Source organism: Anarhichas minor, unplaced genomic scaffold (assembly GCF_050575085.1).
Source record: "Anarhichas minor isolate MPS153535 unplaced genomic scaffold, ASM5057508v1 ptg000012l, whole genome shotgun sequence".
Taxonomy (NCBI): Eukaryota; Metazoa; Chordata; class Actinopteri; order Perciformes; family Anarhichadidae; genus Anarhichas; species Anarhichas minor.
In genome coordinates this window covers 994,615-1,007,856 of record NW_027466458.1, presented here as the reverse complement: position 1 = coordinate 1,007,856, position 13,242 = coordinate 994,615, and the positions used below count along the sequence as shown (strand labels likewise).

Below are 13,242 nucleotides of genomic sequence, written 5' to 3'. Positions count from 1 at the left end.
ACAAGCTGTCCGGTACTATGTTTTGCCGAAAATACCGCATTTGGGATTAAGTTCTGGGAATTATTTAATTCACGATGTATTTGTTGGAATCAAATCTGAGGTCGGTCAAGGTCTGGATCCACGAGGGCCCTTTTTGTTGTGACAATGCAAAAAAAACAACTAACTGCCAAATGTCTTATCAAGTACTGTTTGTAACACGATGGTCAGATCTAACGTTTTGTGTATTTGTGATTCGGTTTTTGTGCCAGTTCTAATTTTTGCATTGTCAAAATTGAAACCACACTCTCTCTCTCTCTCTCTCTCTAACACACACACACACACACAACAGTATTGGGACCTACGCGTCTGCGGTGTGTTGATGGACACCTCGTTGGTGTACGCCCCAATTCCATGCTTGCTCCTGGCAGCCAGCTGGAAGGTGTAGGTGGAGAAAGGCTTCAGGTTCTTTAACAGGTAGGAGGTGGTGGGCTCAAAGCTCACTTTCTTCTGAAAGGACATGAAGAGAAACGGAGAACAGTGGAATACGCAGGTGGTGAGAAAAAAAAGGTTGTGTTAACTTTCCCCCCACGGTGTTCAAACAGAACAGGTAACTTTTAATGTTAAGATCAATTAATCTTCTGTTTGGCAACCCTTCCATCTATTCATTAAAACATTTCTGTAATCTGTTATCGTCCATGAATTTACCAGCAAAACTCTCTCTCTCAGCTACCAATCTGTCTGTTTCCCTCTTATTTTACCTCCTCTGTGTCGTCAGCTCGTCGGTAGACCAGTTCATATCCCGTGATCTGGTTGTCGGGGCCACCCTGGGGTGGGGCGACCCAGGACAACAGGATACTGGTCTCGGACTTGGCCTCGCCCTTAAATTCCGAAGGTTGGGATGGAACTGCACAGTTGGGGGGGAAAACCAGGATTAGTAAAACCATGCTCAGATACTTTCTTTCTTTTATTCTTGCAGATGATAATTGCGGTAATTTAGATTATAGTATGCATGGCAGATCTGTCTAATACAAGCAGAGCCCGACATCCCTCTCTTACCTCCGGTCTTGGCTATGATCTGCAGGTCCTGGGACAGGGGTCCATCTCCTACGGAGGTGAAGGCCAGCACTCTGATGTAATAAGTCTTGTTGGGAGTCAGACCCTGGATGGTGATGAAGTTGGCGCTGCGCACCATCTGCTTCTCCCACTGCACGACACACATCGCAATGCATGAATGCAAGCAGACACACAGACGGACACTTGAGTGTTTGACCCAATGCGGACGTCACAGGCCTTCGGTCCTCTGTCTTTGATAATAAACAGGTACCCACCTGGTTGACTGGCAGAAAGTTGTCTGAGGTGTAGTAGACTCTGTAGCCCACCACCTGTCCGTTGGGTTCCTCTGGTTCATCCCAGTGGATGATTGCCGTTGTGGTGCTCAGCATACGACCTCTGACCTGCAGGGCGAAAAGAGGAGGAACTTCATCGGAGCTGCTCTGGGATAAAATGTACTGGAGCAACTTGGGTTAGTTTTATGGAGAACTAAAGGCAACTTTGCATCTTTGAATGTCCCATTTCTAGTTAATAAATGGCATGCGGTATGGAATGGAATGTGAATTTGCTTTGTCCTTATCAAACCCTGACCTGCCGAGGAGGCGAGGAGGGGGCCTGCTCGGCTGTGCGGGCCTCCACCACCTCGCTGGAGGGGCCCTGGCCAATGGTGTTGACGGCCGCCACCCGAAAGTCGTAGTGGGAGTATGGGCTGAGGCCGCCCACGCTGTAGCGCGTTGTGGCGATGCCATCGATCTCCTTATAGGGATCCTCTGACCCTTTGGCACGGTGCTGGAGGAAGCGAGAGAGGAAGAGGCATGAGACAAATATATATATATATATATATATATATATATATATATGGGCTAATCCACTGAATCTGTGCCTTTGTTATCCTTTATCAGCACTGTATTTAATAACACACATGGTTAACGATTCAAAATGTGTAATGGTCAATGTCAGGCAATTTCTATTAAATGGAAGATTGTTCATATAAGTAACAGGACTGATATTTTAGCATAGCATGAGCAAATACATGAAATGTAGTCACATGACATCACTAAGAATTGCATGAGAACACTTAGCATCTTCGAGTGGTTTAACAAAAATATTTTTAAAAAACATCTGAGAAATAATTTCAGGAAGTTGAGATTGACATTCTCTGTCATACTTACAATGTAATCAAAAATAAAGACAATGGAGCGAGAAAACTTGCTTTTGGTCTGAACTTGGCCTTCAGGAGACTGAAATGATGCTACTTCCTGTTGATCATGTGACCAAATTATTTACGTGGGGAACGTGTTTGGGTAACAGGACAGGAGTGATAACCTGGGAACGCGACTGAAATGTGTATTCCAACTAACATATTATGATATTTCTGATGGGAAATGTGTTGGTCTGTCTAAATTGTCACACAAAAATAAAAAATAAAATATTCTGAAGGATTCTAATCATGATATTTCATGGTGGCGTGTGGTGTTTGAGAGTGGCGAGGCTAAAAGCCTATTTCTTCAGTGTTCTAGGTCGTTTTTATTAGGGATTTACATGAAGTATCAAAATGCAATTAGGACAAAGTGCAGGACACTTTGCTTGATATAATGTGTCATACACTTTTCATGCATATTCATGGCGACGGAAAGGGCACCGATTTGGTGGAACAAGGAATGGCCCGAATATATAGTGTGACACCAATAAACCGCAAACACCATGATGCTCTTATTAACCAACTAAGATCTCTGCCAAAACCTCCAGAATATATGAGATATGAAATATATCTAATGTGGGTGAATTCAGTCATTACTTTGATGCAGCGGCTCATCTTTCATTCTTAACACTTCGATTCATTAACTCCTCGGGGCCAGAGAGCACTCCAGACACCTGATTTCATTTGAGCAATTTGGTGACTTTATTACTACTATTACTAGTAGTACTATTATCTAAAAATGTAGTGCAGCTGCGTCTCAAAAAGACCCCGTGTGCACAAAGCAGCTGCGCCTCTGTGTCGTCTGTTACACACCTGTATGATGTAGTAGGAGACAGGCTCGGGGTTGCCGGAATCCCAGGTGAGTGTGATGCTCGTCGCAGTTCTCTCCGTCACCACGGCGGTACCAGGGGCCTTCGGCAGAGCTGAGAGAGAGAGAGAGAGAGAGAGAGAGAGAGAGAGAGAGAATTTACAAAACTATCCCTTTATCATGAAGAAATCATCTGATAGACTCAGATTTACACCGTCACTCTGTACTCATAAAACTAGAAAATCAACTTCTTCTGGGTAAAACTTTTAAACGACGAGACCAGCTCAATATCCCGAATTAAACAATGAACATAATCTCCAGAAACAATAACAAGAATTGGACAAAAACGTGTGATTTTAACTGGTTAATCAGTTCAACTCTTTGATAATCCAAATGAAACCCCCCTGTATATTGGAAAGTTGAATTAAATACAGACATGGTGATCATAACTAATTACTGAAACAGGTCCCTATGAATTATAATTTATAAAACATTGTTTTGAAAGAGAAAAACGTATTCGCCAATGTGAAATTGAATTGTAATTCAGCTCAAATAATCCAGTCTTTCCTCTTCCTCTTCTGAAGATTTCTCAGAAATCAGTAGTTGATGTATTCAAAGCACTCTGTAACACTACCTTGTTATGTATTCATAACAACTCGTCTTATTTTAAATTTCTTTTGTGATGGAAATGTTCTCCTTCGTGTGCTACACATGAAGCGTTCGTTCAGAGAGAGAAGACAGAAGGCCACGCTGTGGTTTCGTCCTCTCTGCACACAAAAAAAAAAACCAAAGTCTCACTGGAGGCAAGGTCAAACCATCACTTCCTCTCTTGCTCACACTCTCTCCTGTCCTCACCTATAAGCCTCATCACGCGGCCGCACGAGGAAACCCACCTTTCACGGTAATCTGCGCCACCGCCTCGATCACGCCGAGCGTCGACATGGCGACGCACGTATAATTGTTGGACTGGCGCACGTCGGTCAGCTCCAGGACGTTGCGGCCGATGGGCATGTCGTCCTCGGGCGTCAGGTCCTCTGCCCCCAGCATCCACTTCACGTACGGCATCGGGGAGCCCACGGCGACGCAGGTGATGTTGACGTTCCCCCCCGGCATGATCTCGCTGTCCGCTGGTGGGATGGAGAAGCGAGGGGGGACGCGGCGCACTGGACCGGACAGCGATGAAAGCGGGGAGGCAGGAAGAGAGGGGCGATTAGAAATTCATAACTGTGTTGCTGAGGTAAAGTGCAGAACAGCGCATAACAATCAGTGTCCATACACCCTGGGATGATTTTTTTTTTCTTTTCCATGTGCTCTGAAGATGAAGTTTTATGGTATTAAAATGTGATATAAAATTGTTTTATTCATGGCGTTTTTAGGTGTGCTCCATTAAATATGTTATGAACTGAGACACAAAAGATACTCACAAAAAAAACCTCAACTCACTGCAAACACACATGCACTCAGGGGGGGGGGGATAACAGAGAAAAAGAGGAACGCAGGGTACAGGGGAGCAAACTGTACAGGCAGGGTTAAAACCTTCAGCGCCGCACATAAAAACAGCCGAGACACACACAACACAAACAGTTTAATGGAAGGACAAGGAAATACTCGGGAGAGACTCAAAAAGAGCCACACAGTCGTTACTGTACCAACCTTCTCGCAGCTCTGCAGAGGGGAGGGAGGACAGCGGGAGGAGGAGGAGGAGAGAAAGAGAAAAAGGAAGACAGAAATGTGAGGAGAGCAAAGAGAGAGAAAACACAGCGAGTCAATAGACGGCCGGCGAAAACCTGTGCTGTTTAAGGCGGCAAACCGCAGCCGGCTGTCTCCATGGACCGCCTGTCAAACACTCACTGAGCAGCACTGCAAGATTTCACCGGCCCTGCGGGCGCTGTTAGGCGCACATCACTGCATCCGCACGCGTGTGTGCGTGCATGCTGTCCGTGCACGTGTGTTTACGTGTTTTTCTTTTAGTGTAGCACAAATGTGTGCGTTTCTGTGCGTTCGTCCAGTCGTGTGTGTGTGTGTGTTTGTCTCGTAAACCCCCGGGAGCAATGTTAGGAGTCGGAAAAAGCATGCTACACTGTTTAAAGCCTTTATTTATTTCATTTTCCAGGGGTGGGCAGAAAATGGAGCAAAAGGCCACGGGAATCAAAATGTCTCTCCGAGATTCAAACATGCGGTGGGAATGCGTGTGCGTGCGCGCGCCCGTTTGTGTTGAAGGAGACAGCGCCTGAGGAGGTGAGATGCCTGTCAGATTCTGGGGGAGAAACAGCAAGTCTTAACCAGACAATGATTTGTTTTGTTTTTTTCTTCTCTCTCCAAAGGTCTAAAGGTTAAGAAGGGAGGGCAGAGAGATTAATATCCGGAGTGAAACATTCAGGCCGCTCTCAACTGATGTGGAGCTCTCGCTTTAAAAAACAATCGCCCCGGTTTTATGGCTCCTCAGCTCAGAATTATAAAACACAGGAGTTTTACAGGCACCATAATAACATTAATATGACAAACGCACATTCCTAGCAGAAGACGTTATGTCAAAAAATGTCTTCTAGGAATAAATGTCCCAATCTGCACATCAATGCGATCCTTAAGTCTAAGTGTTCTTACCTCTGACATAGAGGTTAGCTGGAGTGGAATAGCGTGTCCCATCGCTGTTGGTGGCGACACACTCATACTTCCCCTGGTCTGACTCCTCGCTCATCTCTATCTGGAGGGCACCTGGATGGATGGAGGGATGGAGAGGAAGAGTAGGAGAGAGAGACAGAGAGAGAGAGAGAGAGAGAGAGTCGCACAGAAGGATAGCGAGGAAGAAAGAGCAATTACACAAGGGTGGAGGATAACAGATAATTGGGTATAGTCCATAAATACACAGACATAGAAATGGTAAGAACTGCACAAAGTGTAAATGAGTCGGAGGGAGTTTTTTTCAGCGAAAACAAGCTGAACAAAGGGCTAAAAAAGGGAGACCAAATCTACTGGGAGACATTAACAAGTTTCTACCACTGTCAGCAAGAATCTGCCCAAAACAAGGGGTCAGCTTCCTGATTTAGAGATGGGAAGGAAACAAAATGTAAAAAAAAAAGAAGAAGAAAAAAGCACTGATACAAAGCCTAGAAAAAACGGAGAATGTGGTCTTCATGCAAGGCAGAAACAAATCAACCAAGCAACCAAAACGGGAAGAGATCCAGTCACCAATACCGTATTTTTTTTAAAATCCTTTGCTGAAAATTAAGATGCAGTTATTTATATTAGGGAGCAAATAATGTTTCAGTTGTCAAGGATATAATGTGACAAAGATATCGCCATGGCGATATGATATCCCCAACCCTTACGGATCCACCAGTGGGATCAGGAGTGTGATGTCATTTTAAAAAACACACCCAATACGGAGGTACAGACATTAAACGACCTCAATAAAAGGCCACAGGTTAAAAAATTAAAAAATCAAAAAAAATGGAACGACATACGGAAAGCCTTGGGAAGGGCCCGACGCTTTCTCTCTCCCTGAAAATAGAAAAACTGTCAAAAAAGTCAACCAGAGGGTTCTTTTAAAGATGGTGTGGGAAGGCAAAAAAGCGCCCAGTAAAAACTTTATCAAAAAAGTGGTTGTTTGGGGCTTTTTATCGGTGATGAGAGAGAAAAGAGAAAGTAATGGTTAAAAAATCATGAAGAAATGTGTGTGTGTGTGTGTGTGCACGTTCGTGTGTTTACGTCTGCGTGAGCACACTAGTGTCTGCGCGTGTGTCTGAGTCTTCGCCATCTGGACTTTTCAGGTTGAGCGAATTAACAGCTGGGAGGGAAAGCAAAACCGGGACGTCTGATTGGGCGAATATAGACAAGGTAGAAAGGAGAGGCCGGGTCAAGCTTAGGTTTAGACCCTCCCACGAAAAAAAAAAGAAAGAAAGAAAAATAAAAAGCAGATAGAGGTAAAAGCGATAGTATGCTTTGCCACCTCAAACTAAGCGACCAAGAAATAATTCAATATTCTAAACAAGTCATGCTTTCGACTGAAAACAAAGTAGATGTAAAACAAAGCGAAATGATGTTAAACTGGATACAAAAGAGAGACCACAACATGGCGAGGAAGGAAGCGATGGGTTTCTGTGTTGTAGAGCGAACGTTGAGGCTGAGATGGAGAAATGAACGGATGAAGAGAGGGTGAGAGATGTGAAGAGGGGAGGTGATTGTAAAAGTCATAGTATAATGAATTGCTTGCTCAATTCCAATTCCCCCCTTCTTGCACCTACTGCAGATCTGATCTGAAGCAGCCGGATGAGTATCGCCAATATAGGAAGTCTTTTGGACTAAACGTGCATTGATTAATCCACCCGGAGCTGCTTTTTTTTTTTCAGATCCGCGAGACAAGTAGGAAACCAGGGGGTTGGAAAGGAATCAGCCCACTGTGTCATGTTGGTCCTCCCAGCAGTCTTACCTCGTATGGGCGTGCCACCTGAGTGGGCAATGAATGCACGAGATTAGAGAAGGAGAAGAAGAAGAAAGTGTTAGTACCAACGGGGGAGAAAAGCGGGGGTAAGGGAGGGAGGGACTGGGATGGGGAGGTAACTTGGAGAGGAGAAGAATCAAATTAGAGAGGAAGACTCAAAATATAGATCCTTAAGAGTGAGTGAGAGGAAGAAGAGAGAGAGAGAGAGAGAGAGAAGCATAAAAGAGGAAGACAGAATAAATAAAGACAGAATAAGAGGAGAGAGAGACAGAAACTAGATAGACAGAGTGACAGAGCTATAAGGAGATGGGTTATTGATTTGACTTCATTGACTTGCAGCAGGGGCAGATGTGGCTGTAGGAGTGGGGTGGTGTCTGCACTGCACTCATCTATGGGACTCTAAGAGGTGGACTGGGACTCCAAGTGCACTTCACTTCCCTGAGACTTAACCTCAGAACCAGGTGTAATCCTGCCAGTGTTATGGTGTGTAAATATATTTAATGTCGAAAGGAAAAAAAAATCCACCCTCCAATACTGAAACACGTCACTGTCCCTGCGTTGCCCTTCGATCGATTTTTATTATCTGGCATCCCTTCCAACTACAAACCAAGTCTGACAGCAGGGACATTTTCAACAATCAAAAAGACAAAACATCAGCGGTAAATGTCAAGAGGATGTCTCGGCCCCTCACAATCAAAAAGAGCAAGGATGTGTTTGTCGACTCGATGTCTTAAACCGACCGTCGGCATTTAAAAAAAAAAAGAGGCAGGAGCGGACTTTGGCGGACCAGGATGCAATGTGGCCGCTGACGGTGGAGATCCGCCAAATCCGGGCCAACAAGCGGAAAAAGACCCGACGAAACCCCAAACGGTCCAGGTTTGCCAATTTTTTACGTTTTTTCCAGCCGAACAGTGAACCAAAAATATCTTTTTTTGGGAAAAATTTGAGGCGAGAAAAAAGCAATGCAGTAACAGAATATCGATTCCTTTTTTTTAATAATCAACGCTGCCTGGTTCGACTGTTTGATTTGAGTTTCGCGAGCCTGCTGTCTTATGATGGCCGGACTTCATTTGCATAAAGCTGAGGTCCAGTCGTGATTATGCAAAATCACAATGCCCCTGAACTGAATGTGACATCTTCAAATTTGCTTGTTTTGTACAACCAAGAGTCACATACCCTCACAGTTTACCATGGTGAAAAAACAAGAAGAGAAAAAAGCAGCAAATTGAAGTAGCCAATGTCAAAAAGTGATTTATATAACAGTGAACCCGTACTGAAGGGCGGGTTTTTCTTGAACTACTTCACTTGTCTGTCTCTATTATGGTGATGTTAAAAGCTGCATGTGTCCATTCGCTACCTCTGAGCAGCACTAACAATGTTCAGCTACACTGCACTGTCAACCTCTCGGAGTCTGAAGACCTGGTGGCCATTGACCGCCTTAGGGCGGCTCCACCAGAGGCCTACTACCTACCGGCCATCTGGAGCTGATGGCTTATTGACTGGTAACTCTATGCAGCAGGGCGGTGTCGGGAGAGTAAGTGGGTGAGTGGATGACAGAGTGAGTGAGCGAGTGAGTGAGTGGGGGGGGGGGGGGGGGGGAGGGTAATCGAAATAAGTGGAAAAGTAAATAGGTGAGTGTGAGGAGAGAGTTATTTGTAAGTATTTTGGGTGTGGAAAGGCTGCAGGTGCACAGGTGAGGGTGAGACCAGCTACCTCTAAGGTGACAGAGATATGTGTGAGTATATATACATGTATGAATATATGAAATATATAGACATATATTTGTAGATATGTGTTTTTCATTTCACCAGAATTATGTATAGGTGTCTGCAGACGTCTATGTGTGTGTGTGAGAGAATCTGCGCTTCGTATTATCTCTGTGTGTGACTGTTAGTAAAATGCATGCCATGCATTTTAATAACACCTCAACATTGTAAAAGGTGAGCAGCAGCAGGAAGAGTAGCAGCATTTAGTGAACAGTATACAGAAGAGTGGACAGTGAGGGTGTGGGCCTCGGAACAGAAGCACTTACCAAAGGACTCTGTGGTTAAAAAGATACAAAGAGAAAAGAAACAGCATAGACATGGCATTACAATCGGACCATTGGTTACACAGAGGAGTTGACTTAGTAGAAACACCTTGAAAAAGCACTGGAACTCCAAAAAATAAAATAAAAAAAGTCATGGATATTGATTATCTAAACAAAACTTTGTGCTTTCAATAATCGTAAAAGTTGTTTGTAATCATCATGTAGAAGAAGCAAAGCTAACATACCAAATATTTGACATTTAAAGCTCAACAATTGTGTAAATCTTAAAATAAATCCTGTATATGTATTTTTCTGTAAAAATAAAGGTATAAAAAGGGGGTCTGAGCAGAGCGTTAAGGGTTGAGCCAGATAATTAAAAACACAAAACAACGGGGACAGAAGCGAAGAGGTTGTTATCCATAAAGAAGCCAGAGAGTTGGGTGTCCAATCACAAGAGAGGGATTTTGGGTCCAGAGTTGTTCCCTGGAAGCAGGAGGACTGAGAAAGGAAGGGGACTTTGCTAAGACGAGTTGGGATTTTACACACTACTGTGGCTATCGAGGAGCTGATTGAGAAATCATTTGTTCTCTTGTTTATTTTTCCCAAGTAATGTGTCTTTGAATTTAACACATTTACATCAGTCCATTTCCTCAAACGTCATGGATGCGACGTCCGTGGGTCAATTTCACACCCACTCAAGACGCACTTTCCATGAAATGAGGAACAACAAAAGGTTATTGGTTCGTTTAGTCACAGCAGTGAGCCATCTTTGAGAGGACATTCCCTCGGTGCACGCCACCATCACCTGGGTTTAAACTTGCGAATTCTGTCAATAGAGAAAACTGTTGCGACTAAGGACATGTTTTTACAAATGTTTCGAAAAGTTTGAACTAAACCCTTTCCGTGATGGCGATTTGCACGGGGAAGACCTCAGAGAGTTTGGATTGAAACGTTGGAAAAGTTCACCGTTCAAGGCTTTGAAGAGTTTAGAAAAAAGTTGGCAACTACACACACACAGTCAAGTCATACCACAGCGGCAGAGAAAACACAGCCAGAAACCACGGCGGGAGGAGTGCGGAACAGCAATAAGAAAAGGGGTGAACGAGGGCAAGAATAACAGACGGGGGAACAGAAAATAAAAAATGGGTTGGGGGTTGGGGGGGAGGGGTCGGCTATTGGAAGAGGGATAAAAGCAAAGTGGGAGGGGGAAAAAATCCGTAACGTGGAAATAAAAGCTTGGGGTTGAGGGAAAGAGGGAAAAAACATGGAGGGATCAAAAGCGTTAGTTACCTGAGCGGAGCTGCTTGATTCGTCCGTTGTTATTGGACGTGTTGACCGGCAGGAAATCCTTGAACCAGGTAATTTCTGGGTCAGGGTTGCCGCTAGCGGCGCAGAGCATAGTGGCGGTCCGGGAGCGCTCCACCACTTTCAGCTGGGGGCCCATGTCTATGGTGGGGAACCCCGAGGGCAGCTGGTCCTCTATAGAGAGATCAAATACACCAGTCAGACAGAGCTGCTGAACATGTTTCACATGGGTTCATTTGAATGGTTTATTACACAATACATAAAAGTGTGTATTGTTACTGTGTATATTGATGCTGGAACTGTCAACGTTAAAGCTTCGCCTCTGTTTTTTCAGTGGGTTTGGTCAACTTTGCATGAGTTGCTTGATGATTTTGGAAGCTGCAGTTTGTTGAGCTAAACATGGTGGGAAATATTAGAAACATTTGGATTTTGTTACTTTCAGACAAGAGCCAGACTTGCCGTTTTCCACGCTTTCTCTTATGCTAAGCTAAGCTAACGGACTGCTGTTCGTAGCGATTCGTATTGAACAGATAGATATGAGAGTGCCATCAGTCTTCTCACCGAACTCTCAAGCAAGAAAGCGAACAAACGCATGTCCCATAATGTCAAAGCATTTATTTTTGTTCAAGTCGTGCATTCGAGACGCCCTCAAAGCAGATGGTCGATGTTCAAAACAAGACGAAACACGACGCTTCGCACTTGCAGAGACACAGCTTCAGGCCTGAACTGACGCCAAGCAGGTTGAGTCACTAGTCCAGTGTGAAGAAGTTTTTTAGGGAAACGACTGGAGTCCAATGCGGGAGTCGTAATAGGTTTCGAATCGGCTTTGAGCCCGGAGGCAAGACCGCGGACACGACAGTGAGGTCAAATAGAATGAGTAACATTTCATTCCACCTGACAAACTATCTCACAAAAAAGCTTTAGGCGATCACTCCTCAAATAAGAATCAATTTAAAAATCAAATGCTCTATTCCGCTGGGACTCAGTAACAGCTGAGCCACGCGTTTTGTCCCGCTCAGTCTAATGCACACGACCTTCTCGGGGAAGCTCACCGCCCTTTGTATGAATCAAACAGGCGAGTCAAATAAAGACGCCTCCGCTGGGACCCCGGCACCCCCTTTTTATTTTATTTTTTTTGGGGACGACAAATCAAATGCGAATTCCGCCGACATCCGGGGCGATTAGATCAAGCACGAGGAGTCGCTCCGCTGTGATGAAGGGAAATCAAAGGCAGCGGGCCAACTTCATTCAGCTGAAGTGGGAGAATTGAGGGAGAGGAGGGGACAATGCTTCGAGGAGGCGGGGGATCAAAGACGTCTGAACTGTATTCACTCGTAGAATGAAAGGGGTTCGGAGAAAATCAGCTTTGAAAAACTAATTCTGTACTTTCGTTCAAGGCCGCACTCTCCGGCAGAGGTAGATTGTCAGATTCACGAGTCGTCCATAATAAAGTGGATAAAGACAATCCTGGTGAATGTGGACCGATGAGCTAGGCATCCCTGCGTGTGTTTGTATTTGATGTAGAAGGCAGTCTATTGTAATTTTTTTTCTTTTTTCTTTACCAAGAATCCCCCGTGACTTCATCCCTCTCAACCACACAGAGCCTCATTAATGGGAAATCCCAGCGCGGAACCTCGCCAAGGAGATGCTAATTCTGGTACCAGCCCATCGAACCGTAGCCGACGGGTCGTGAGACACTAGGCTTTGCGAGAGCGAGCGAGCATGTGTGTGTGTGTGTATGTGTGGCCTTTTAACAGCTCTGGTTTCAATCAATCACAACGCCCCGACAAATGGAAACACGGACATAATAAACCGGGAGGACAAGATCAGAAGGGGTTTGTGTGTGCGTGTGTGTGCCGGGGTGTTCTGTTCTGCGTGGACGGGTGGAGAAAGAGGGCAAAAGTGCAAAAAGAAACAATGGACACAAGAGTGACAGGAAGGAAAATAGAGAGAGAACAAGGGAGAGAGCACGAGAAACGCAGACAGAGAGAGAGAGAGAGAGAGCACAGGGGACACACACGGCATAGCAATCCCGATTCTCTCCGCTTTCATTATGCAAACGCTTACTTCAAAGACAGCCCCTCGTAGGCAGCAATAATGCATTCTATTTCATCTACCTGGGGTGGGACGCGAGCATTGAGGACGCACAGTCAGGATGCTGCTCCCCAAGATCATGCGTCTCTCTTTGCCCCTCTCTCCCGCAATCACCACATCACACCCAAAATGTTCATTTTGAAAAGCTGACAAAAGTGTGAAGAGGCATTTAAGGAGCGATCTAATGAGTTGATACACACACATAGACACACACACACACAAACATGTTAACACATTCACATAACCAGCTGTCCGCTCATCCATCATGGGGGACAGGTGTAAGCAACACCAAAGTGTGTTGGGGACAAAGCTGCTCCAGTGTGTGTGTGTGTGTG

At 44.9% G+C, this 13,242-nt stretch overlaps 1 protein-coding gene across 3 annotated transcripts in view; it reads right to left on the bottom strand.

Moving 5' to 3' along the window:
• Positions 1-13,242, bottom strand: part of ptprdb (protein tyrosine phosphatase receptor type Db) — a 66,849-nt gene that overhangs the window by 34,752 nt on the left and 18,855 nt on the right. For 2 of the 3 annotated variants that reach the window (XM_076090079.1, XM_076090081.1), the window contains exons 4-12: positions 10,799-10,987; positions 5,643-5,753; positions 3,932-4,201; positions 3,044-3,153; positions 1,621-1,818; positions 1,308-1,433; positions 1,036-1,183; positions 738-883; positions 342-486 (exon numbers count right to left, since the gene is read on the bottom strand). In XM_076090079.1, coding sequence (XP_075946194.1) covers positions 342-486; positions 738-883; positions 1,036-1,183; positions 1,308-1,433; positions 1,621-1,818; positions 3,044-3,153; positions 3,932-4,201; positions 5,643-5,753; positions 10,799-10,987 — 1,443 coding nt within the window. Of the gene's footprint in view, positions 1-341; positions 487-737; positions 884-1,035; positions 1,184-1,307; positions 1,434-1,620; positions 1,819-3,043; positions 3,154-3,931; positions 4,202-4,691; positions 4,704-5,642; positions 5,754-7,467; positions 7,486-9,511; positions 9,521-10,798; positions 10,988-13,242 lie in introns of all 3 variants that reach the window. The other variant, XM_076090080.1, reaches the window with a different exon arrangement.